The 27,689-nt window shown below is 38.8% G+C and overlaps 1 protein-coding gene across 1 annotated transcript in view; it reads left to right on the top strand.

Annotated features, from left to right (window-relative positions):
- The window catches only part of SPOCK1 (SPARC (osteonectin), cwcv and kazal like domains proteoglycan 1), a 264,357-nt gene that overhangs the window by 138,698 nt on the left and 97,970 nt on the right, over positions 1–27,689 (top strand). Inside the window, exon 4 of the mRNA XM_058815131.1 lies at positions 12,916–13,030. Coding sequence (XP_058671114.1) covers positions 12,916–13,030 — 115 coding nt within the window. The remainder of the gene's footprint in view (positions 1–12,915; positions 13,031–27,689) is intronic.

The raw sequence follows: 27,689 nt of genomic DNA on the forward strand, positions 1-27,689 counted from the left end.
TGCACTGAAATGCTGACTCTCTGCATCTAAATTGTGATGTATAACATAAAGGCTCTCAAGAGAATTGCAAGGGCAGAATTACATTTTTACTCTGTTGTTGATGAACTTAATGGTACCCAGCACTGAGGCAGCAGCTGAAGTGATGTGCCAGTGTTCCTTGTGATGGAGAAGACTGGACTGGAATTCAACTGCTGCTCAGGCTTATTAGTTTGTACAGCTGTCCCCACCTCTGGATCTCAGGAAATTTTCTTTAATATCCCAAGTGTTGGAAAAGGGTCAGAGCACAGAACATGAATCTCTCAGTTATTTTTTCCCTTCTGCACTCCTGGCATGCTCAGATTGTCTTCAGTCTTTGTTCTGATGTGGTTTTGAGTGGATAAAAATTTTGAGTTAGGCTTTCTGTCAGCATCTGTATCCTGAAAAGTGCTGTGACATCAGCTGGAAAATGATCTTGCCCAAATTATAAATGCAAATTCAGTATTCATGTCAGACAAACACATTTTCTCTGAACAGATTTTAATGTTTGACTATGGCAAAATCAAGCTAAACTCATTTTCCAGTTCAGTGTCAGCCCAAATATCACAGGGGCTTACTGCAAACCCTATGAAGTAGAGAGGAGGAATCAGAAAGGAGCAGAGATGTGAGATACGCCCTCACTGAGAGTTTCTTACTGAACACCTTGCTCCAACCTCTTCTGGAAGTATAGAAGACCTCTTTGTAGTGAAGTATTAAAATGGCAATTTACTGATTAAAAGCAAATTGAAATATATTCTGCAAGAGAAGCAGTGGAATGGATAAATTATGCTGCAATTTATGTTTTCTCAACGTAATATCAAATTTATATAAATGGCATTTTTTTAATCTCCTTAATACTCAGGTCAATTGTGCCGTTTCTAATTGTCATTTTCCCATAAGGATCTTGTTTGGAACTGAAAAGTATTTGGTGCAATGCCTCCAGATATGTCTAGAGACAGATCAGACAAGTTGACTCTGGAAATATAATATATATTCCCTGAAACTCAGTAAACCCCACTTTCCAATTCCATTGCTACTTTGTGTTTAAATTATTCACCTTTACTAATACATAGGGTTCCTTTTTATTAGAACTCTGTTTTATCTTGTTCTAATAAAAAAATATCATGTACATCAGGAACCCTGAATAATTCAGTCTGACTTCATAACTCAGGGACCTTGCTCTTTTCCAAGGAAATTCTTGCCTAGGTGTTCCAGAAATCAAGCAATTCTCTTATGAACAGTTGTTCCTCTGTTGTAGAAGTCAATTTTAGCTACCATGCTGAGTGCAAGGTTACAGAGTTTGCTGTTGTATTGCCTGAGGCAGCTTCAGCTCTTTCTCTGTAGGAAAAGGACAAAACAACATTTTAGTTATTCCACAGTTACTCGAAAAAGGAACTGTTCAAACTTTAATTCTTCATGAAGGATCTTCTTTCAGAATTATTTTAGCTAAATAGTGGCAAGAGACAAAACATTTCTCCTCTGTCAGATGAGATCTTCATCAATGCATTTTTTTAAAAACATAAAACATTTTAATTAACTATTAATTCCATAATAAACTATGAATTCCTTGAAAGTCTTCTAAACATTGGGTTTAAAAATTATCACTTATCAAAAGACCTATCATGATGCCCTGCAATGCATTAATGAGACAAGAATTGTAGTATTTGTCAAAGATCTATATAAAGACAACTTTGATTAGCAGCAGCTCTCTAGAGGTGATCTTTCATTGTTAAAAATTAATTTTGGGGTCTCAAAACCAAGATAGTACTTTCAGGTTGTGTGAATTAAATATTGGATTATGAGATGCCAGCAACTAAATTGTAGCAAGGAAAAAAAAATTGCAAGAACCTAAGCTTGTTTTTTGTTTTTTTTCCTTCTGTACATAAATTCTGCAGTGTGGTACAAGTCCTGTGACTTCATCTTTTCGTTGCTGTCATTCCACTCAACACTTCTAAACTGCAATGGCAATTCTCTTCCTTGTGACCACTTTCTGTCTTCCAGCCCATTTGACAATCTGCTTTTTCCACTCCTGAGGTTACCTGCTAATTTTACCCTTTCATCTCATTCTGTGCAGAAAAGTCACTGTTCTCCTACTTTTAGAGATGCCCAGTCTCAAAATTCTTACCTTTAACACAATTCCAGCAATTACTGTTCAATTCCAGCAGAGTGGAGTTAATTTTTACAAAATGATTTTGTAATTTAGGAGTTTTCATCTTTATTTGTTTCACATTAGAGTTTCTCTCTTGCATTTTGGAGTGAGCAATGGTATCAGACACTGGTTTTCCCAGAACTTGTTTCTGTTAAACTCATGCTTGAAGAAGGAATTCTCTATGCTGTATTTATGTTCGCTATACTTTAGAACCAGGCAGGCTGGGTGTTTGTCCTTTCATTTATTTCCCATTTAAACCTCTTCCAGATATCAATTATATGACTAATTGATTATCCATAGAGAAGCTTCATCTTTTCCTGCTTAGGTAATTCCTCTCAGAAGCAATGAAAATTCCATTAGGCAACAATCTATTACACCAGTCAGCCCCAGCCAATTTCCACTTCTGATGTGTTTCCTTTATCTGGATTAAGTACAAGCCATGTGCAGCATCAGAAGCAGCACTCATCATTCGGGGTATTTTTGATTCTGTCTGATGGCTAAAATCTCTATAACTGAATGATTCTAGTGGTTTCTTCTGACCATAAATTCTTTACCTGCAAACATACAATTCTGTGATTTTTTTCCATTTTTTCCATTTCCAGAGGTGTTCACAGACCACTGCCCATCTGCAAGGTTTTCCACAGTGGTATCACCTTGGCAGGAGGTGCTTCCACATCATAGGACTGAAACTGCTGTTTTCATAATGAAATCACTCTTTCAAGAGCCTTTTATTTTAGTATTTGTTTTGCTCAGTGTGCACTAAAACTAATGTAATATGGAAATAAATCTTCTGTCGGTGAACAAGATGAAGTGTTTTTCTCATGTTTCCATGGAGACAATCAGGCTGCCATAAATGCTCATTAAATGGCTTAGTTCTGCAGAGTTGGACTGTTCTGGAACCATTCCCTTACAAGTCATTCTCAGGCTCCTTTGCTTGTGTTCTGTGATGCTTCCCAAGAGTCCCAGGCTGATTTCTAGACGAGTTTTGCTATCTCCATTTTAAATGCTGGGAAAGATACTGAGGCACAGAGTGACAAATTCATTTATCTCAAGGGATAAAAAAGGCAATAATAGAACAAGAACAGTATAAGGGTGTTCTTGCTGCCCCATTGACTAGGACAGCCACTGCCTGTGCACTAAGGTGCTAAGAACACTAAGAAAAAGTGCAAATTTGAGAATTCTTCCCTGACATATTGTTTTAAAGAATGTTATCAGTGTTCTGGCTTATTCATGAAGTAGAAAATCCCAGTAGCATAGACTGTTTTGGGATGGCAGGGAACTTGGAGATCATCCAGTTCCAACCCCCTGCCATTTGCAGGGACACCTTCCTCTACACCAGCTTGCTCCAAGCCCCCTCCAACCTGGCCTTGAACATTTCCTGGGACAAGCTTATAAACTTTATATGCAATAGCTGATAATGTTTGCAGCCAAATTCTGTTTCATTTATCCTAGAGAATAAGCTTAGGAACTTAATGGGAAAAGTAGATTTTTTTCTCATTTCCAGAGCAGAATGTCTTCCCTCACATTTAAATCCAGGCATGTGGAGATAGGCAGCAGCCTAGCTGGAATTGCTGTAACTGTAACAACATTGACATTCAGTCGACAAATAGAGCAACCTCGTCAGCCTTTCAGAGAACTCATACCCAGAATTTTTATTGCTTGCTTAGCTCTCTACAGTGCTGTGTTAGAAAAGAGTTGTAATTATGCATACTGAAATACTGATTTGTAAAACCAGTTTGGTCCTTATTTTTTACTATTTGCTGATGGAATCGGGATTAATAGTGATGCAGTTTTTCTTCTGCATTTACCTCTAAAAACAAGCATTAAAAATATACGTGTTGTTCATGTTTTGAAATGAGATTTAATGACAAAAAATCTATTGAATAATAAAATGTGATTGGTTAAATATTCTCCTCTGTGAAAAATATAAAAGAGTTACTGTTTCATTTTTTTTTCTAGTCATAGTTCATAGTATTAAACTTCATTATAGCTTTTAATCAGAGTTGGAAAAGGGTTCAGTGTCTTATGAGTTAGCTATCTGAATTAAATCATAGCAATTTTCTACCTATTATATTACTAGTTCAGTTGAAGTATAAATTCCAACAACTTCAGGAGTATTACAGAAGTGTTTCACAACATGCAGTGCAAATCCTCTCTGAGTATGTTAAAATATATATTTGCATTAATCTGAAATGGGAATGGTATATTTTTAATTATGCATGAATAATTTCAAATATTATTTTCACAAGAATGTATAACCTGGTTTGTTTTCATTGGCCTTGGAATAACATAATTTTTATTAAATTAAATCCCACTAAATAAATTATAATTCACTCCAGTGTAACAGAAAGCAGAAATAATCTAAGTCAGTTCACAGGAGAAATTATATTCAGTACTTCAAACTTACCATAGGGTTGTTAGGTCCAAGCATTCAGAAATCTCAAAGTTAAGTTAAATATACTTTCTCCTTTTTAATTTATTTATGATGATATAGAGTCTTTTGTATGGTTTTGATGTTATTATAACTTTTTAGTTTTTATTCTCAGTATTTTCCCAGCAGCAAAGAGAATAAAATCTTTCAGGTATTTGGAAAGAAGCAGAGCTCTGTTCTGGCGCTGGGATCTCAAGGTTTAAGGGGATCAGGTGGTGTCACAGGACCCAGTTCAATGACAGATATGCAAAACGCAGCCTCAGCCTCTTACAAAACTTAAATTTGACTTAGAATCCTTTGGCAAGGTGTTACCAGCCAGCCTGATCTACCAGTGCAGAGCTCCCAGGCTGTCTCTCTTTTCCTCACACTCATTTGCCAGGAAATTGAAAGTGGAAGTGCAAGGGAGGGTGTTCCATCCTGGATGAGGGCCTGGAGCACCCAGGGGGACCAGGTCAGCAATGCTTCTCCCAATGGCCCTCTCCCAATGGCTCTCCCCATGGCTCTCCCAATGGCCCTCTCCCAATGGCCCTCTCCCCATGGCTCTCCCCCAATGCCTCTCCCCATGGCTCTCCCCATGGCTCTCCCAATGGCCCTCTCCCCATGGCTCTCCCCATGGCTCTCCCCATGGCTCTCCCCATGGCTCTCCCAATGGCCCTCTCCCAATGGCCCTCTCCCCATGGCTCTCCCCATGGCTCTCCCCATGGCTCTCCCCATGGCTCTCCCAATGTCTCTCTCTCTGCTGAGGCAGAGCAGGGAAAGGCTGGAGTGCCGGAGATCCCTGGAGAGCCTGGGGACGGGGACTGTGTCCTCCCTGTGTTGGTGAGAGGCCACAGAGCTGAGCAGTGGTAGGAAATTGTCACCTTTAGCTCTGCTTCTGTCCTGAGGGTCTCTCCCAGCCCATCCTGCAGAACTGTGCCCTCCATGCAAGGCAGGCACAGAGGGTTCAGCATTTCCTCCCGTTCCACTAACTAAAGTATAGAGCAGTGTTTTGGAGCTCTCACTTCCATCCCAGGAAGTTTGAAGCTGGACCACCTGGGGGTTTTGGGAACTCTAAACCAGAGTAGAATCAGTAGAGCTGCTGTCATTAAACATCTGCCAAAGCCCTCTGAGTCCCAGAGAATGGGGTGATTTTTACAACCCCACTGTTCCCTGGAATTAATAATTGAATGTAACATCTGACCAATATGTTTCTGTCAGGGGCCTTTTTTAAGTCTGTTTTGCCTTCAGTGAGATATGCAGAAACACACCCTCGGGCACACGTGCAAGCACAAATTATCCAACAGTGGAATTGCCTGGAGCTGAGGGAGCACCGTGGCTCTGCTGCAGGATTGTACTCATTGCACTGATGGCAGTGAGCCATCCTTGCACGTAGGGGAAACCTTGCCTGGAGGGCAGGAGAGTTGTTTGTGAAAAGGGCCCCTGCACTGAGGGTTGTGATTCATTATCACACCCACCAGTGGAAGCACATTTCCTAACTTCCAGTCCTGTCCTATTTCTCTTTTCTTCAGTTTTTTTTTTTTTTTAATTTTTCTACTGAATTGGATTTCTGTATATTCGTCAGAAAAATTAATTTAAATACCAAGGGTTCTTATCCTTTTCTTCAGAAAGGAAATCTGCAGAGTCCTTTGAAGCATCTTCTGCCTTGGATGGCCCTCAGCAATGTCAAAACCAATTATATGTCAGTTATAAAAAGCGATTTTTAAAGTGTCTGTAAAAATTAAAATAGATGTTTCTGTGCACTGTATCAGCATCTTCAGCCTCTCAGATGTTAGAGTGCTCCAAAACAAAGCTGTACAAAAATACTACACAGGGATGGAGCAAATGCTGACAGTTTGAGATGTTATTGCCTAACTGCCTTGGGAAATTCCATTTATTGAAAATAATTCATATACGTATTTGAAACATTCAGTAATTAATGTTAAGCTGGATTGATTTCTGTATCCAAACTGCTCTGAGGGGAGAGAGAGAGAGAGAGAGACTTAAATATCAGAGCTGGTGGTTGGAGGACATGTTCTCTCCTAAACTTGGGGGTGGGCTAACACAAATTTTCTCCCTAATGAAGCTGAATGATTTATGGCAAGATTTGCAGAAGCAGAATAAAACCATTGGTATTATTTACATTTATATGCTGGGTGGGTCTTGTAATCCTTTGTTAAATAACACTTTGTAAGACCAGAATTATTAACAGTATCAACTCTGAGAATAAATGTTACACTTGGCTCCAACAAAGAAAAAATTCTTCTGAATCTGTAAAAGCCTGAAATTCCATCGGGGGCTTCCTGGGACATCTTGTCCATTCAAGGGGGATTCCCATTGCACCTGGATGGAGCCCCAGTGACAGTCTAACCCCAGCTCATGGATTGGCTCCAGTTTACCACTAGAGCGCTGGAAACTTACCATGCCTTCACAGAGAAATGCTCTTTAAGTTAATATGTATTACCATTTTCACCTCAGAAAAAATAGCATAAATTCACCATGAAACTGATGACGCTCTAACTCTGATAGGAAGGCTGTGGTGTACTTCAAATAACCAAAATGTTAAAGCCAAAGCTAGTCTTAGCCAGCATGTGTTGGAAATATGTCCTTTCCCTAGCAAAAATCAAGGCAGCTTGTAGGAATTTTTATTAACATGTTTCAGCTGGCTTAATGGCTCCCTCACATTTGCTCCATGATGGTTTTCATGGAAGCATAGAGTAAAATTCCTCCAAGGCCCTACTCAGCAGCCTCAGTTACTTTCTCTTTGGTCCTCACTCTGCTGGAAGTGGACACATGATGCTGATTTGAAACCTTCCCTCCTAGATCTGCAGGTTGACATTAGATGTCACTTCAGCTTCATGCTGAGAGGGCAGGAGGAGTCAGAGCCTTCTGTCCACTGCCTGCCCAGAGCTGTTCATTCGCAGCTTTCCCATTCCTGCCCTTCCCTTCCCTGCCCATCTCCTGGCCTCTACAGCCAGGAACTGTGCTTTCCTTCTCCTGCCTGCTTGTGAAGCATAGCTGGAATCAAGTAACACACAGATATTGAAATGCACACATATCATGTAATGCATCATTAATTGACTTCGTTTTATTATCGATCTCTTTTGTATTAAAATGCACACTAGGATCTTTGTATTGAAAACAGCAGGTCTCATTTTCCATTTCATCATACCTCCCCAGCAGATGTTCTTTTCTTGTATAGTCAGAACAGTTTCAAGGGGATTGCATAAAAGCAACTGCTCTTGACATTGCATTATGCAGGACTATTTTGTCACTGAATGATCATAGTGCTTATTGGCAGGCAATTTTAAATACAAACCCCCCAATATTTACATAGCACCGTCTCTTTTTTATTGTGCAGTTCATTTCAGCTTCACTAAACAGCTACATTTTTAAAATACTCTCTTCCCCCTAAGGAATGGTCATAAAAACAGAATCAACCTCATAAATCTTGTTGTGAACTAGTTGTACAGTTTCTGCAGGATTACACATCCATTGCTGTGAGACACTGAAAGTATTTATTTGTTATCACCCTTTTAAAGTCAAATGTGTGAAAAGCAAATTGGCTCTGTTGTGATTAACACAGTGACCCACTGGCACAGCATATGGGACTACATCCTTACACAGCAACTTCCCCCTCTACTGCCATTGACTGAACTAAGATTTCCTGCAAGTCATAAGTCTTTTTTTATTGTGGTAATAAATAAAAATGTGAAATGTAATAGAAAAGTATTTCAAACACTGTTGGTAGGTCTTTGTCCAACGTTGATTTATATTGCAAATCCACAGCTCTGGTGAATGGTGCAAGGAGGGGAGAGGGAAAGTGTGTTCAGTCCATAGGGGAAAGTTCTCTGGACTGCTGTGTGGAGCTGGGACAGAAAGAGATTTGGGATGCAGTTGGTGTTTGCAGCCCTTTTGGTATTGGAAAGCAATGTCACCATATCATTAGGAGGTTTTTAGAGAATGATGCAATCCTGCAATCCCTGGTATTTATCATCTACCGATTACTTTGGTCTGTCTCTGATATTACCATAGAAGATTTATCATTTTAAGGGGGAATTTAGGTTGCCCTGCATAATAAAAGCTAGGCCAGAAAAAAAAAAAAAAAAAAAAAAAGGAAGAGACTTCTCAGCTCTGACTACCAGGCCAGCTTCCCAGAAAGTAAATGTCAGCAACAGAAACTTCTGGGTGTGAAGTGAGGAAGAGTGAGATTCATAAGCCAAGAAGATATTTTTTCTAATTTCCTACATCTTTCCAAGATAAAAATCTTCTGAAAATGATTATACTGAGATGTCCAGTACTATATTTCAGGCAGCTGCCTCCTGGGATGGATCCTTCCCTTGGAGACCCAGTATCCATGGAAAATTCTCAGAACAGGAAACCATGGAGCCTGGGTTCAAAAAATGATAGGGAGGATGACTGAAGGGGGTTTTCATCAGAGAATTTTTGTCCAAGTGAAACATTTAATTCCAGTACTGGCTGGACACATATCTCCCTACATAAATGTTGAATGAATGCTCAGCCACTCTAAAGTGAGATTAATTAATCATATCAGTTTCACCTTCAGACTCAGCCTAAAGAAAAATTGGGAAAATGTTCACATCTCAAAGCCAGACTTAAGGTATTTTTGTTATTATTGTGCAGCCAGAGCTGAGTGCAGACTCTCTGACATAGTGAAGGGATGGCTGTAGTTTTCCTTTCAAGCTGATAAAGTAACATCTTCTTGTCACTTTGTTTATTTGTACTTTTAGCTCTTCATTTTCAAAGAGTTCATACTCATTGCTTTAGGACAAAAAGAACTGTAATGACAAATATGGTTGTTATGTTTCGTCTTATTCCCAAGGGTGTGTTCTTCTCCCAGTGATGAGCATCTGCTCCTAGTCATGTAGAAATCTGATTAACAAAGCATGATCTTTGATTAGCATATTTCAGAAATTGTTTCTTATTACAAACTCTCCTTAGGGCTTGTGTTGCTTAGCAGTAGAACAACCTTCCAAATGGATTTAACATGTTGAGGAACTTTGTAGACTTATAAATCCATGCTTTGAACTTTTATGTTCATATGGATCATGTATTCTGCATAAGGGAAAAAATATCCAGAAATAACAATCCACATCATGGGGTTTTGCTGTCTTCTGACAAAGTCCACGCTTTGGCTTTTATTTGATAAATTACTGTTTTGAACTGCATGTAAGGGCTGTTTGTAATGAATAATAAATGATGTTTCTATTATGTGTTCCATTTAAGGGTTTTCATGAGGTTTTCCACCATTGGTCCTTTATATTAGGGAAGATTTTGATGCCATGGGTGTTGAAACTTATGACAATGAGATTCAATGCCTGTGGGTGAGAATTGAGGGGAAGGCCAACAAGGCTGACATCTTACTGGGAGTCTGTCATTGTCCACCCAGCCAGGAGGAAGAGTGGACAACTCATTCTATAAACAGCTAGAGAATGTTTCAGGATCACCAGCCCTTGTTCTTGTCAGTGATTTTAACCTACCAGACATCTGCTGGGAACTTAATGCAGCAGAAAAAAGGCAGTCCAGGAAGTTTTTAGAGTGTGTGGAGGACAACTTTTTGTCACAGCTGGTGGATGAGCCCACCAGTCTCAGTGAGGGACTATGTTAGACCTGTTGTTTGCAAATAGAGAGGGCTGGTGGGAGATGTTGTGCTTGGAGGCCACTTGGGGCACAGTGATGATGAAATTATAGAGTTCTCAATACTTGGTGAAATCAGGAGGATTTATTGTCAACATTATTATTGTTGTCAGATTTTAGAAGCAAGTCACAAAGGTATAGAAATTTGAGGCCAGATTTGTAAGGAAATGGAGGCTAGGATTTCCAACCACATCTTTTCCCATTGCTTTCCTTCCTGATGATTATTCAACAGTGTTTTTTCTTTTAGGATAGAAAATTTTTAGATTGCAAAATACTGAAAGTTGTGTTCCTTTTACCAGTAATGTATAGTGTGATGTTATTTCAGAACTGCATGCATTTTTATTGCCTTGGAAGACCTAAATAGCTCCTGGAATGGATTCACCGATTAGAGTAAATTTTGCTGTGAAAAAACACTAAGTATTGTAGCTGTGCATGATGTCTCATAGACCATGTGGGCCTAAATTTTGCTCCTTATTCATGCCAAACTAGTATTGACTTTCCAGGCTAAAGCTACATCCCCACTCCTCAGGTTTTGGCTGATGGAACACTGAGCACAAGGCCAGGCTGTGCTTACCAGCAGCCCAGAGCTCCTGGCAGCTCTTAGCCCTGGGCTCCCAGCCAGTTTGCACAGCGATTTTTGTCGATGCAGCATTTTGCATCAAGGATGTGTTGCCAGCAGAAGCAAACAATGTTCATGGGCTCCAGCAACAGAGCAAGGCCAGCTGCAAGAGAGCAAAAGTTCTGGTCATTAATTTGTGTGTGGATATGACCTTTGGACCACCTCAGGCACTGAAACGATGATGTGGTGACCCTGCACGCTCCAAGTGGTGCTCACTCATTACAGGCTTTGCAGAAGGAGGGTGTTTCACTGGTTTGCAGTCCAAGAATATCCAGGTAGACAGCCAGCACAGGAAACTGTGGTTTGCCATTTAAATCCCTGTCGAAGATCTCCCTCAGTCCTTAACTCAGCCCCCAGTGAGAGTGAAGTAAGAGGATTAAGAAGGTGTCTCTCACTGTTTGTGTTCTGGAAATGTAAAGGGCAGGGAATCATATACTTCTCATCTGTCTGGCTTTAAAAAAGACACCAAAAGGCAACAGCAAAACATCCCTGAAGAGCCTTGACAGCCTTTGGTCTTTCCAGTGGGATAGACCCTGTCTCCTCAAACACTGCCTATGTATTTTCCTAACGGCAACACATTGAATGTTGCTGCCTTATTGTTTATGGTGTAGGAAACAGATGGTCTTTTCTCCTTCCTTGCTCACTTCACCTCTTCTATCAGTTTTAATGGTTTAAAAGAAAAAGCTTTTAGCACTTTTGCTTTGTCTTTACGGTTTCCCCCTGTCTTGCACCAAAGGCATTCCAGTAAATACATATGCACTAGTGAAGCTTAATTGCCCATCACAAATGTGTAATGGGTGTTAATGTGGCAGGAGCTTGTAGCTGTGGCTGTTTAACCCAGCACAGAACAGCTGCAGCACTTCAGACCCGAAGGAAAACAGAAGAATCCTCTGCTTGTTGGAAATATATTTGCTCTCAGAGAAATCTGGTACACAGCAAACTGAAACTTCTTCTATTTCAAATAGTCTCCTTTGAAAGTTTCTCTGATTATTCAGTAGAAATCAGAAATGGTTATTGTAAAGGGCAAGAAAGAGCTTTATACCATCCCCAAGACAAAACCAAGAGTTGCCCATTTCCAAGAATGGACCAAGATGTGAGGAGGTATGGGAGAGGGAAAATGGGATTTAAAGACATTGAAGAGGAGCAGAAGTCAAATCCATGGCAACAGAATGTCCAAAAAGAGCTTCTCTAAAAATCACTTCTCAAACAAAAGTGAAATTTCTCTGTGTGACTGGTATGGCAGAGACTTTCCTTCTGACATGTTAACATAACCATATTTTGAATACTTGTAATTCATTTTGACAGAAAATGTCTTATTGCTGATTTTAGAAACCTTCTTTTGTAGAAGAATGAATTTAGACAGATACCTTTCAAATGGGACAAGAGCCTGGACATGTTTGCTCTGAGATGGCAAGTCATGGTGCTGTCTGATCCCAACTCTGACAGCATGCTGGTGCTGCAGGTTGTTGTATGAAAGCCAGGATTATTTTGTTGTAGCTTTTCTACTCAAGCATTTTGAATACAGGGGATGCTTAGCTGTAAAAAATTAAAAATTATCTCTAAAAATATTATGTCTGTTTTACAGCAGCTGTGAAATTAAATTTATTAGCACTCTGCATTATATCAGTTATTAGTTAGCTTCTAAAATACTGGTCATTTTATTATTTGAGTACATTTTATGCAGACATAGCTTTTCTGTGAAATAAACAGCGTGATATAGATTGTTAAACCAGAACTTCATCCCAAAGTCTCATGTCTAATATTAATGTGAACACCAATTAGTAATGCTCAGTAATGAGTCTTTAAGCTCTCCATCTATCTTTTCTGTGTAAACTTCTCTACTTCCCATGCAGTCTGAAAACAGCAGCACATACTATAAAATATCAAAGTATTTGTTCACTCACGTGTGGGAATGTTCCTTCTAACCAGTTGTCACCTGCCGGGAGAGCCTTCTGTGTGCATTTCTCACTTTCTTTTTTAAATGATTTTATAATTTAATGATAAATCTTTTTTAAAATTATTTAATAATTTAATGATTTAGTGATAATAATTTTTAATTTTTTATAGCCCTTGATCCATCCAAAGATCCCTGCCTGAAGGTGAAGTGCAGCCCACACAAAGTGTGTGTCACCCACGACTACGAGACCGCGATTTGCGTGAGCCGCAAGCAGCTGGTGCACAGGTGAGGAACCTTCCCCTTCCTCCAGGCTTCTGTGTCTGCCACAGACATCCAGTGTGGGAGAAGAAGGAAAATGAGAAAACTCCAAAATTCATATTAAAAACCCCATCATTTTGCAACATTTTTTTTAAATTTTAATTTGGGTTAAAAAAAAAAAAAAAAGACAGATGTTTTGTATTTATAGCTGAGGATATTTAAAAAAGATGACCCAGAACATGCTGTATCCTGTGGTGTGGATTGCAGAATTCTCTCCCAGTTCTGGGAGGGATTTGCTCCCCCCAGAGAGAAGTAATTATGCATATTTTAAAAACTGAAAACATGAAATATGAAAACACTGTGCCAGAAATATCTACACTTCTGGTAACTTAATTAGAAGTAATTAGCAGGAGATTAATAAGGATTTCTTTTTAAGTGTATCAAACGTCTGCCTAAATTTGCTAAAGAGCTGAAAAATGTTGGTGGAATTTTGTAGAGCAACTCCTTGAGAAGTCTTATAACTAGAGAAATCGGCAGATCAGATTGCTGAATGACTGAATTAAGAGCAAATGGCCTAGCTAATATGTGACAAGGCCAAAATGTTCAAATTAGACCACAGAACTTCACTGAGAGAAGCTACAAATAGAAGAAGAAAAGCCTACTGATCATGGGTTGAGATATGTTACAACCAAGAATTGAGACATTTATAAACAAATGTTGAGGAAAAAAAAGGTAACTTTGCCCTATTTTGGAAGGAGAACTAGTAGAAGCAGTAGGGAAATTAGAGTTGAGTATCTCCAGAGCATGAGTCAAGACCCAGAATTAAACTGGAGTTATCAGCCCCTCCACCTGCCTGCAGATATAGAACAGAATAAATTGTGTACTGCTGTAATGAGCAGCTCTGAATGCTTGGTCTGCACTTTAAGGAGAATACATTGTCTTGCTTTCATTGTGTTTGAGTGATAAATCTGGGGACTGCTATTCAGTTTCTCTCTCTGTTTAGTATGGAAGAAAAAATTTGCCTGTAACACAGCTCAGGTCCCCAAATGTTGTTATCAGCCAATATTGCATTGAATTTAGTTTAAGCCAAACTGAATTCAGGATGATCTGATTCCCATGTACTACATCTCATCTTTCCTCACTGTCACCTGGTTGAGGAAGCTAATCCTGTAAGAAAAATTAGTCCTTGATTGATAATCCAAAGTTAATGGTGTAATGTGCATGAGGCAGTGTGTTCAGTATTTGGTTTTCAGTATGGAATGATCCCTGGAAGGAAGTTAGGAGTCTGCTATGTGCAGTGCTCACACTCTAATGATATTTTTGACATTATGTAGCTTATATTTTCTAGTGAGGATGGATTGAAACCTGGTTTAAATCGTTGCATTATATAGTAGTCCTTGTGATATATAGACACAGATGTTGAGCCAAATGCTTTCTGAGCTATTTCCAGTATTTAACGTCTCCAAAGTAGTCAAAATGTTCAGAGGAATGGTGCAGAGGAACTGAATATCCTTTCTTTGCAGAAAGGAAGCTGTGTTTCATGTGATCTCTCTATGATTCCTCCACTGCCTGCAGCTGTTTCAGCAAACCTTTGAGTAGCACTGTGACTATGGAGATAAATCAAAAAGTATTGAAAACTTAGTTTGAAAATTCTCCAAACAATTTCCAGCAAGTTTTGCAATGCTGAAAGAACTACTGCTGATATGTGACCATGGCACACATAACCCTACAGTGATTTTATTCTCCATGTACCCTGCTAGCCTGGCCTCAGAGGGTACACAGGTCAAGGAGGGAAGTAACCAGGGCAAATTGTCTGTTGATTTGAATCAGTGGTGTGACACCCCCTGAAGGTTTTCATCTTCAGTCCCACAGCATTCTGGTTTTTTCTGTGCCTGAGTTGAATACTGCTGTACATCTGACTCCAGTCATATTAAATGCTGTGTTAATCAGGAGTAAACACATTAAAAGGGGTGGAGTTGCACCTATGTAAAACCAGCTAAAATCTGAATATATTAGTGAGGGCACATGTAGTAACAATTACCAAATAACACGGTGCTGCTGTGATTGTTTTGCACATCCAAGGTGCTTTTGGGTGTGCTCAGGAGGATTTTACATTTCATGCATCATTATCAACTTGCTGCAGTGGCTTTGCACAGGATGTTGGCTCAGCAAGAAGTAATGGAGAGCAACACCTTTGTTATTGCTGAGCCTCCCAGACAGAGCTGTGCTGGTTTGTGTCCCCCAGTGCCTGCCTGGCTGGAGAGCTGTGGTTTTCCAGGCACAGTGTGCTGCAAACTCTGAAATCACCAGTGCCAGCACGATACCATTCCCATCTCATCTCCTTTCTGCTGGAATGCCTGCTTTTTAAACCACTGCAGGAGCTCAGTAGCAGTGTAGAAAATTGAGTTGCATGGAAATGTGTTATTTGAGCTACTGAGACCCTGCCCCAGGGGCAGTCTGGCCTCTCCTGTGCAGCATCTGCAGCCTCCTCCTTCCCTGCTCCTCCTCCCCTGCACAGTCACCTCGTGAGCAGCCCTGGGTCTTGAATCATGGAATGGTTTGGGTTGGAAGGGACCTTAAAGATCATCCAATTCCAACCCTCTGCCCTTTGGATCTACTGATACTATCAGTTGGTTCCCCAATTAACCTTGCTGTGTTTGTAGATTTTTTTTTTTCAGTCTCTTGTTCCTTTTCATACTGATTCTGAAAATAATTGGTTTTCATTTGATTACTATGTACAATTCAGGGAAAAGGGCATAGCCCAAAGGGAATTTTGCAAAATAGCATCATTTGGATTCCTGTTGGTATATTTATCCTTGTTAATTGTTTGTGTTTTATTTGTATGTATTTTCTTGAAGAGCCTGTCACAAGCAGAAAGATGGGAGAACCCAAACAATAACAGGGGAGTACCACTGGGTAGTTTATTTTTTTTTTTTGTCTTTCTCCATGGGCATTAACCAACTAATTTTTCTAGTAAGCTGTTAGTACTTCAGAAGTTAAGGCAGAAGATGTCTGAGAGGTACTTCAGACAGATAATAGAGTTTTGTCAGCACATCCTCTCAGCACATACTATTTACAGTATGAATTGGACAGTACAATTAGAGAAAAGGCAAGACTGAGTTGTAATTGAAGAGTGTGAAAAAGATAAATTTGGAGGTGCCTCCTTACATGCTTAATAGTCCTTGTACTAGTGATAGAGTCTTATGAAATCTTGAGTGGATTAAAACCCCTTTCAATTTGGACATCTATGAGGAGAAGTCTTTATTAGCTCAGTTTTGCATGAAAGGCAGTAGTAAATGTCTCTCAAAGTTATCTCATGCATTCTCAGTCCCTTTACTTTAAGCCATTTGTGCTGCTGGTGCTGACAGTGCAGCGGATGGGAAGGAAAGATGTCACTCTTGGGCTCTTTTCAAAAGAACAGAGTGAGAAGAGAGGATTGATGTGAAAATAATGGCCATACTAACATGTCCAGGGTTTACAGCTTTGTTCAGTCAATTTGGCCAGCAATGACCAATTAATTCATCACTGCAATGGAAGTCACTCACAAAGATAGTCACACATCTTCCCTGCTTCTCTGCTGTGTCTTAGAAATCCAGCTACTTACTCACTATTTCTCCAGGACTTTTAAGGATAATGCTGCTGACAAAAGAGTCTACTACTGAGTTTCTCACTTTTTTTTTTTTAAGATCTGGACAAGTTCCCAGATAAAACATCTGTTCTTCTAAATTACACGTCAATGCCTTGGTCTGACCAGCATGCCAGTGTTGGCAACTACACTTACCCACAAGGAGCAGACAAATCTCCCTCTCTTTCTTTACAAATCCTGCAGCTGATGCACCATTTCTGGTTAGGAAGGACTCTGTTCAAAACAAGTCAAGTAAAACATCCCCATATGTGAAATAGAGCATTTTTATAGCATTGCTTTGGTTTGCCAGTGAGTGCTTTAAATTGTATCCAAAAGGGGAAGTCAAAGCAATCACTGCCAGGATATCAGTGACCCACCTGCTTTGGAGAGCTGCTGGGAGCATTACAGAAAAATCTCTGACCACAGCAAATGCACTTTTAGGGATTTACTGAAAAGTTGTGCACCTAAGCAAGGATTTGAAACAGTGCTATTCCTCAATGCCTATGATTACATCAACAATCACCTTTTAAAAGCTGCTAAAATAGGGCCTAAAAACTCAACCCTGTTGTTTTACTGTTCTCTCTGACTTGTGTTTTTTCTTGTTTGTCCCATTGCTAATGCTAATGAAGGGTTGGCACAATACCAAGGGCTCCTCTGGGGGTTACAGCTTCTTGTGCTGAAATTCTGCTCCCACATTCCCAGTGCCCTGACTGGTGCCATGGAGGGCTTGGTCCTCAGCTCATTTAATTCTGCCTGATTTATGTGGTAATGTTTTTCAAAGCCTGAGTAGGTGAGAAATCCATAGGAGAACCAAACTTGGGCAATGAACATAGAGTCCAGTTGCCAGGACACCCCAAGAATCCCCCCACATGCCTGAGAGAATTGTCCAAATACTCCTTGAACTCTGTCAGGCTTCATGTTGTGACCACTGCCCTGGGGAGCCTCTTCCAGTGCCCAAACTTCTCCTAATATCCAACCAAAACCTCATAAATATCATAATTATTTTATGTATCTCCAGTGGTCTTGGTGAATTTTGGGATGAATTCACAGTTATGAGTTATTTTTTACCTGCAGATTTATTTATGAGCATCAATTAATTCTTTTGCTGGTTAATGTTTTCAGAATTGAGGGAAGAAAACTGAACAGTTCAGAGTCAAAAGAAAATCTTTTGACCATTGTTTTATTATAAAAGAAAGCCATTTCAAATAGGTTGGATTTTTTCCCAAATAACAATACAACAATATTTACACATATCTGCAAACTGATTTGAACTCTCTAAATCTGACTTTTCCTAGGAAAAAAAATAAACAGAAAAAAAGAAAAGGAATGTTTTTATGAAAAACATTTTATCTACCTCTAGTGCTGAGTATTGATTAATCTACTGGCATAAATTGTTGCTTATGAAGAAAGAGCATTGAAATATTTGATGAAACATGCAACCACAAGACCAAATAGATTGCATTAAGTTACTTTCAAACAAAGCCATTGTACTGGGAAAATTGCCAGAATTTAGACATATTATTCCCAAGGGCAGCTCTGATAGAATCTTGGAGAGTTACTTTAATCCTCAGTGAATGAAAGTTCTAGACATGAACAGGATTGAGTAAATGTTTGTTGTTTGGGGTATTTTTTGTAAGTTGTTAACTCCAGTGCATTACTCTGTAAAGACTGTTATTCTTACTAATATCCAATCCCTCACGGTACATTGCACAGTTTGACTGTGGCTCATGCTGTTTGTCCACAAAGAGAAATGAGAAGCAGAAAAATCAAGGAGAGAGGGGCCTTTGAGGTCACAGCCAAGTGCAGTAGATAATGTGATGTGCAAGGGGTGTGCAAGTGATATGTGCAAGTCCTTGGAAGAAACTTGAAAGCTTTTAAAAGTATTTCATCTCCAGATTGCCTGACCACAAAGGTGCCTCCACTACAGCACAAGAGCTTGGGATTTTGCAACAGGCAAGTAACAGACACATGGAAATAAGGAATGTTTGTTTTGTTATGGAGTCCAAGTTGCCTTTTCATAAGACAGAGAGCACGTGGCATGATGTGCCATCAATCTATAAGTGCTCGAGGGGACGAATGACTATTAAGAGAGAACAGCATACGAGTCTGGCACTATCCTTTATTCCCCATTACATTATTTCTAAAATTTTGATTATGAAAATTATGATCTAAGCATGAACTCCCAAAGGTTAATAGCTTTTCCTCCAAGAGATTTTCCATCAGTAACTGCCCAGGATTCAGTCCAAAGACGCTTGAATATTGGAACAGCACTCACTGGTGTTAAAAGCAGATATTACTCTACTGAGCCAGGGTCATTTGTAAACTGTAGGTCTCCCCCTCAAAGTGGTCCATTTCTCAGTTTCAGCTCTGCCTGCATTAAATTGCTTTTAACTGAAGAGACCATGTGGAGAGGCTGTGAAGGGACTGGCTTTCATCCCACACGTTGATGTGAGCTGACTCAGTTCTGAGCCTCCAGTGACCTACTTGCTGCCAGGGGTTTCTGCACAAACACCCTCCGGCTGATTGCTTTCTGGAGGAAGCTGGCTATGGTCTGTCCTCTCAACAGATGAGAAATCATGTTCCTTTTAGGCTGTTTTCTGGCTTTCCCAAGCTCTAGGTATGTTGTTGACTTTGGTATATTTGAAAACTCGGAGGCAAAGACCCCTGAACAATTCACAAACTTACGAAAGATCCTTCCTTGGCTTTAAGTCAAAGATGACTGCAGTCATCTTTAAATTCATATTGGATTACTGACTCAAAGCAAAAAAGAGCTCAAATTTTACACCATGCATATTGGTATTTCCATGAATTTCCAAACTTCTACAGAAAAATGTACACATGAAAAACCATGGTCAGGCAGAGCACAGACACCTCCCATGGGAATTGCACAAGATTGTCACCAACAGCCTGGACTTTCTGCATCCCAAGGCCAGGTAGCCACTCTGCTTCTCTCTCCACAGAACTGCTTCATACTCCAGCAGCTTTAGGCCTCATTAGAGTAGTGCACGGTGATGGGCTCTTCCTAGACATGAGTAATTTTTTAAATATATGGTAATGCACAGCTCTCTAATAACAGACTTTAGAGAGCATCCTCATCCCTGTCTGTGCTGGCCATGCCAGGAGATGAAGTTGTTCTTGCTGTCAGCAGGGGATTCAGGGTATTTTACTCACAGCCACCAAGCTCCAGGCTGCTGGGTGAACATCTCACTGCTGAGGTGATTGGCTTCTACCCTGCATCTCCTGCCTCACTGTGCTCTGCTTTCCCCAGAGAGAGCTGCAAGCACAAAGGAGGCACAGTGGGCATTGAGACAATCTCCTGCTGGTTGTTCCTTTCAGACCAGCTTCAGAGCACTCACTGAAACCACCTGAATACTTCTGGGTACCTTTGCTATCATCAGAGCACTTTCATGTTGAACAGAATGAGAAAATAATTTCTTTTTTTCTGCACTTTAATTGGCATTGATAAATAGGTTTTTGCGTTTAAAGATACTATTACTGAATGAGTTTAATACCTCTTTGCAATATTCCCGCTTATAATATTTCTAGTTGTATGCTTTTAGCAGTATATAAAAATGGACTAGAAGTGACTTCTTGGATCATTAAGTCTAATCTTTCTGCAAAAGTATAAAATAAACTTTTTCATAAGCCTATCAAGTTCTATCTTAAAGATAATAAGGTTTTTTGCCTCCTTTACTCCATTTGGGTGAATCCTGAACATCCAAACCTTTCTTGTTGGAAACTGGCTAATATCTAGCCTAAGTCTATTCAAATCCAGCTAAAACTTTTGGAGTTTTTCTAAATGGTTCCTCAATATTTATTTTGGAATAATTACCTTCTATTGTTTTGCTAGATTTGGCAAATGTTCATAGTCTTTTCTTATAAATCAAGCTCTCTTACAAAGACATTCCTCTTGCCTGTTTCAGTTTTCCTTTGTAGCAGAGATCATTGGGTTTGGCTGCTAAGATCAATAAAGAAAGAAACCCAAAATTATCATTTCATCTTCTTGCTGTTTAAATTCTTTTTAGATCTTTGGTTTTGCAGTGACTCTGAGTTATCAAAAAAGATGTTAAGATTTTAATTCTTAATTTTTATTTCTGAAATTAATCCTCTTTTTAAAATGGCTGTTCTATCCACGCCTGCTTTAAACCTCTGATGATTCTTCCATCACTCCTGTTGGAATGTGTGCAGCTTGGAAGTCTTTATTCCAGCTGTGCTTTCACCTGAGCTTTCTGGAGGACAGCTCTGGCTTTGACACTTTGTGATCTCTAAATTGATATATATTGTAAATATATAAAGCAGTAAAGCAGTTTGCTGCTTTAAATACTCCTGCATAATATTCTGTATTTGTTTCATCCTTCTTAGAAACACACACTAATTACTTTTCTCTGTAATGTAAAACATTTTTTTATTAACATGATAACAAAAAGGAGGCCAGGGGAAGAGTTTGAAGTAAATGCCATACCTAGTTCAGCATTACATACAAACCATATATAAAATGCAGTGTTTAGAGCTCTGAGCTCTGACTAATATGTAAGCTAATGTATAATGATGGAATATGCATGTCTGAAAGTTACTGTGTGAATGTAAGTTTGTGCAGCAGATTCATGGGAAACACAAGCCAGCAGGAAAACTCAAATATATGAAAGGTAAAACAAGGACAACATCATGTTTGTTCTTCAGTGGTTTTACTGTCTCAGTGGGTTCTTTTGGGGACTATATCTTGGTCATATATAAACCCCTTGGCATAGCTCTTATCAGCTTGTTAAGAGCCACCATCCAAAGCTAAGTTAGCATCCAAAAGTTCCTGTTTCCCTCAGTATAACTGGAAGGAGGCAGAGTTAAAAGTTCAGTCACCTCCTCCATGGCATTTCTCTGTTCCTGACTTGGACTGTGAGCTGTTGATAGCATAAGGGATGTTGGCTTTTTTGTTGTTTGTAAAGCTCCTCTTGCTCACTTTAAAGTGAGCAAGAAATGAAAACTGTAATTGATATAAATGTCATATGCTTGGCAAATGTCACGAGATCTGCCAACAAATGAATAGTGAACAAATGAATAAAATTGGAAGGGATTCACTGCCTGTGAATCCTCATTCTCTAAGAAGCTGTTAGGCTTTGCATATGGAGTAGCCTCATAATTCTTGGATTGTCAATGCTTTTTCAATCAATCTTCATACATCATCATCACTATCATGAAAACACAAACAGGTTGTTGTAAGAGGATGTGGGGTCCAGGAGGGCAGTTCCACATTGGATTCTTGTCAGCACCATTCCATTTCACCACTGGCCCTGGTGGTCACATGGATGTAGTTTTGCTTTGCTGTTGTCTGACTTCTTCTATGACTACATTAATCCTCACATGACTTGGAATCTGCAATATTTTCGGGTTTATCACAGCCCAGTAAGTTAAGGATGTATTTCCTGATTCACCTTCTTTGTGTTCTTTATAAAAATCTTAACCATAGAATTGCTGGAAGCAAATTTGTGATAATATTTAATATGGGCCTGTATTTTTGCTTTTTATCCCTATCTTAAATCTGTTGAGTAATCCAGTCCGTTGTAAATTACTATTTAATGTTCACAAATTACCTCCAATGCACCAAAAAATTATCCTGTGTTTATACAATAATCTGTTTAGTGGAGATTCTAAATTTATTGCTGGTTTTTGCTGTAGAAGCCTCAGGACATAAATGTGTTCAGTGGAAGTCTTTTTAGTGCTAATAAAAGCCATGCTTTTGTAAGATTGGGACTGATGTTTACAGTAAAGGAATTTTATTGAAGTTTTTCTTCAATTTCCAGCATCCTGTTATATTGGAAAAATGTTAGACATGCAGCATTTAAATTTAAATCTGCCTTTTGGTAAATGGCATTATACATTCCAATTGCAGTCAATATTACAAACAATATACTTTGTATGAAATTTGCAAATTAGGCCTTAAAAATATTGCATTTCATTTGATGCTGGCCAGTTTACTGCTTTTTCCAACTGTGTGTCTTCCATGTGGTGCAGACTCAACACACATAGCTTTTAAACCAACAAAAACTGATCTTTATTGTTTGCAAAACTGTTTTTATTTTTTTTATTTTATTTTACCTTTGCACTGCTGAGATTTGCCAGTTATTGCTTCTGAAGCCTTTCCCTGGCAGTGAAAGGCACCAATAACAAAGGCTAAAATTCTGATCAGCTGGGTCAGACTCTTCCACACCTCCTGCCTTGAGTATTCACAGCTTCCTACCTACATGTAGGGCTCTGCTGGGGGAGAGCTTTGGCTCCACCAAAGCTGAGAGTGGTTTCCAGCAGAGTTCTGCTAAATTTCACATCTCCTTCAACATCCTTCATTTCAGGCACAAAACTTCACTAGGAAAAATGATGAAACCATAGCCAAGACTGCCCTAAGGAATTCATCAACGAGCTTTCATTTTTGAGTTGAAGCTTGCAAAAAACTTGCGCTGTGAAGATATTTCCACAGAGGTTTGCCAGTTCCAAACTAGATTAACAACAAAGACGTGAATGTCAGCTAAAGTAGAAAATTGAAAAAGATAGTCTTTGGTGTTTGATCCCTTTCAGAGCCATGCAGTTCCATCTAATGGCATTCTTCTGAAAGAAATAGCACATGAAAACAATGAAAAGGAGCTTCTTGCATCAATCATTTTCTTATTTGGTGCATGTTATGTTATCAAAATTAACTTTTAATCTATTACTTCCGGCTTCTTTAATATTTCAATTTCTATCATTCTCTTTTTATTAACAAGCTTATGATTACCTCCTTAGTGCTTGGCCAGAGCTCATCAAGAGTTCTACCTACAGATTTTCAATTTAGTCATTTTGTATCAGATTTCTTCAACCAATGAACCACAGATGAGATTATTTATGGACATGAGCCACCAAAGTACATTCTGCTCAAAGCTTTGTATGTAGGCAGTGCTAAACATGATTAGAAATCAACCTCGAGTATTTTGCTTCTTTAAATGTGTTTGCTCAGGTATCACTGTTCTACTCCCAAATTATGTATAGATAGGTGACGCTGAGCCATTCACCTTTTAGGCACAAAGAGTAATACCTGAGAACTTTTGAAAGAATATTTGTTCTCTCTCAAGGTTTAAAGCAGTCTTGTAATATATGAGAATTTAATTCCTATGAGCACCTTCTACGTCTTGAGAGGCAGGGCAGAAAAATCACGGGCATAAGAAAAATGTTCCTGCTCATTGCAGGGGGTTGGACTCGATGATGTTTTACAAGTCCCTTCCAACTGAAACTATTCTATGGTGTCTTTGATCTGTATAGTCATTCTAAGCTACTTAACCAGCTACAGCATAGAGCTGTCTAAATAAATAAATAGGAAATACATCATGACAGATTCCATTACATTAATGGAGCATAATTATCACAAAACATTTCTACAGATCTGTGTTATTAAATCTTTGTGAAATAGCAAGGGCAGGAAGATTAACAAGTTTTCAAATTAGTTAAGAGAGAATTAACAAGCCTTCATTTTGTTATCACTTATTGCATTTATGTTCTCTACTTTTACAATGAAATCCTAAAAGATTCATTACAAGCAAATACAGAATGTTCAGTAACTACAATTTTAAAAAATAAAAAATTCTGACACATCCCATAGAGTTATTTCCTACTCCAACTCGTGGTAAAAAAAAATAAAGCTGAAATCTTGCACTGCAGTCACTGCAGTCAGTGTAAAATTGCTACCTCTATGAAATCAAGTATTGCAATTAGATAAAATACTTAAAACTGGGGGGTTTATTGTTCTTGGATTAGCTCTTAACTTTGTGAAATTATCTCTGTAGATTTGCTTAGTTTGGACTTGACTCTCTGCTGAGATTTTTTTTGAACATTGGAACATTTTGAGAAAGTGGAAATAGAAATAAGCTCAAAATGAAAACAAGCTTTCAGCTTTAAGCATTGAGTAGATGTGTGCTGGAGTCTTCTGACAAACTGCTTTTCCTGTCAATTCAACAAAACATTTTCTAGCAATTTAAAGAATAGTTCTTGACAAGAAAGTCTCTCACCTCACAAATGTGAGTAGGATGACAAAGAGACCTTGAATGTAGAATGTGAAAAAGAGAGGTTCAAGCCTTGTCACTCAGGTAGAATAGACTTCTGGATCTTCTCTGAGTAGTTATTGAATTCTCTTTCCCTGAAAGTCTGGAGGTTTTAGTCCTTTCCTTTGGTGTTAATTGGAGAAGAGATTGATCTCTTCATTAATTATGCCAAATTCACCCAGCAGCCTGATGGTTATGGCACTCAGCTGGCACTCAGGATTCACTGAGTCTCTAGTGCTGTTGGAAATAAAATCCACTCCCACAACTTCCCAGCACACCTTTGAGAAGTCAGTCAAATTAGAATGGTGCTGTCATCACCTCCCATCTTCGTGGAGTGACAAATTTATTTCATGCTAAGCTTGTGAAGAGAGTCAGTAGCATATAGACAGCTCCAACTGACTCGAGTATTCAATTATCATTTGCACCTAGAGAAAATAAAACATTATCTTTCATTATCATCTCTGGAGATAGAGTATGAGTTTGCTCCTGGAAAAGTGTTAGAGATATTTTTTTCTTCTCTTTTCATTATTTGGAAGTGATCCAGCATTGGTGCTTTCATATTTTATTTCTAAAATGATAGTTATTAAACACACTGTATTATGATTTGTGAAAGATGAAATCCTTTGCCTTGGTCTTCACTGGTTTCTAATGAATGCCAGCTACAAAAAAACATCCCATGTCTTCTTTCTTTTCCATTTCCTGGGACAGTATCTTTAATAAGTAATAATATTGCAAAATATACTTTCCCAATAGCCTTCAACTTATCTTTGATCTGTGCCTAGGGAGAATAGGCAATTTCTGTCATTACCTCTCTGCAGAGTTTTCCAGGGAAAGCAGATGCTTCAGTGTTCTGAGGACCTCCTACTACACCTGCAGGATTCAGAAAGAGAAAAAGCTCACAAATCTTGTGAACACTTAGTGATGTGATCGCTCTAATTACTGCAGTGTCTTGCTTACATTTTACTTTAACTCCAGCAGCAAAACTTGTCATGAAATAAACATTCTCTGTCACTGTGCTTTCTCCTTTCTAGGTCTTCACTCTGAAATTATTTTTTCCCTTAGTGAGGGCTTATGTTATCTCACACATCTGAATGAACACTCTCCTATACAATGTCATGCAGTTTTAAAATAAAGAACAGTTTTTACCTAGAGGCTCTTTTACAACCGTGTCAAATTTCAAAACTATGTTAAGTTTTGAAAAAAAGAAAAAAAGAAAAATACATCCAAGGGCTAAAACATGCTGTGCATTTCATTGAAATCTCAATTATTTTCACTGTAATTTTTTTTGTCCTTCAAACCTAAAGGATTGTGCAGCTGATTTTTTTAAGGGGGTCATGGAAGGACGGTCACAACAGTTTTGATTTGGATTAGAAGAGTTTTCTACTACAGGCACAGTTCTGACCCAGACTGAATCATTAATCTGTAAATTTTTCAAGCAGCAGGTCTACTAGAAAAGAATAGTTTTGTAGAGATCTTGCTGAACATATTTCAAGTATTGAAGTTATGTCACTTCTGCAAGGAAATCTTTACAAACTTTTTATTAACACTGTTTGCATTCAAATTTAACATATTTTGTTCAGAATTAACATTCAGCCTGTCACTAATGCACATTGCAGCTTGTAACTTCAGATTCTCTTGCATTTTTGTCAATTTTTCTTCTGTTTCCCCTTTTTTTTTCTCCTTTCACTGGCAAATATTTTGAGCCTTTCAATTTTTTTTTGCTTACTAATATTAGTAAGAAATAATAGCTTCTGCTTCTTATTTTATTGCAACTGCTACTGTCAGCTTTATTATGACAATATCTAGGAAAATATTCTTTAATATATATGGGGAGTAAGAGTAGGGAATTTTGCTTCATTTATCTGGCCTCTAGCTTTAGTCACCATGCAATCCATCTTCTTTTATGAAACAAACCAAATAATTCTGATTAATTGGTTGTTACAATCAGTGATCTTCAACTGTAGAAAATTAATTAACCTTAGTAGTAAGACATAATGTGAAGTTTTTGTTCATTTGCGTAATGAGTTAAAAATTCAGGTGAACAGAGCTGGTTAAAAGAGATGAAAACATTAATGAAGACCCAAACCTGCTCCTCTAGTCTTGCATCCAGTCCCTTGCCTTGCAGTTCAGCAGACAGAAACACAGGAAACTTACACATGCTCTGCTTCTTCTTTCCTCTTTTTTATAAATTCTGAATTTGTACCTTATTGGCATTTAAATAGATGGTTCATGTTGAACAAAAAGGACACTTTATAGTTTTGTTGCATCAATTATTCTGTCCATTATTCATTGCCCTATGTTGTAATGTGTGTGCCATTATTCTGGGTAGCTTTAAATCTCTTTCAAGTCCCTTGACAGATTTTTGTGGTTTTAGCTACCCCAGTTTACCCTGAGCCCAGGACTGCCAAGCTGAATTACACCACGGTCATCCCTGCTTAGCACCTCATCCATAGTTAATTTCTTGAGCCTCTATGTTTTATCTGTGCATAAATGTTTCATTTGCAACAACACTTTATCTTAGCCCAGAAATCTGGGGGTTTTGCTAATTAGTACCTTCGTTAGTTCAGAAATTTTTGCTTCATTTTGAACCAGCTGCCTGCCTGTGTAACAGGTTCATAGTGCTTTTAGAAACTCCTATGGATGAATCACAATGAGAGGTTTTTCATTTCAGAAAGGGTTTCACCCAGCCCTGTGCAGCACACCAGAAATGTGAGTGCTGAAATGGAAACCCTGCCCTCCTCCCAGCCCAGGAGAGAGCTGCTCTGACACTGACACCTCAGGATCACCATCAAGATGAGATAAACTGCCTGCAGAGCCTTGTCAGGAAATACAAGCTGAATTTTCAGTGCTGCAGATATTCAGTGTTTAGAGGGCCCTCTGCTAAATTCCAAAAGGTGGAAAAAAAATGAGGATCAGTAGAGCATGAATCTGAAGCACAGTTATCAATACAAAAAACAGCCTTACAGCTGCTATCATGCAACCCTCAGAGGAAGATTTAACCAGC

Source organism: Ammospiza caudacuta, chromosome 16 (genome assembly GCF_027887145.1).
Source record: "Ammospiza caudacuta isolate bAmmCau1 chromosome 16, bAmmCau1.pri, whole genome shotgun sequence".
In the NCBI taxonomy this organism is placed as follows: domain Eukaryota; kingdom Metazoa; phylum Chordata; class Aves; order Passeriformes; family Passerellidae; genus Ammospiza; species Ammospiza caudacuta.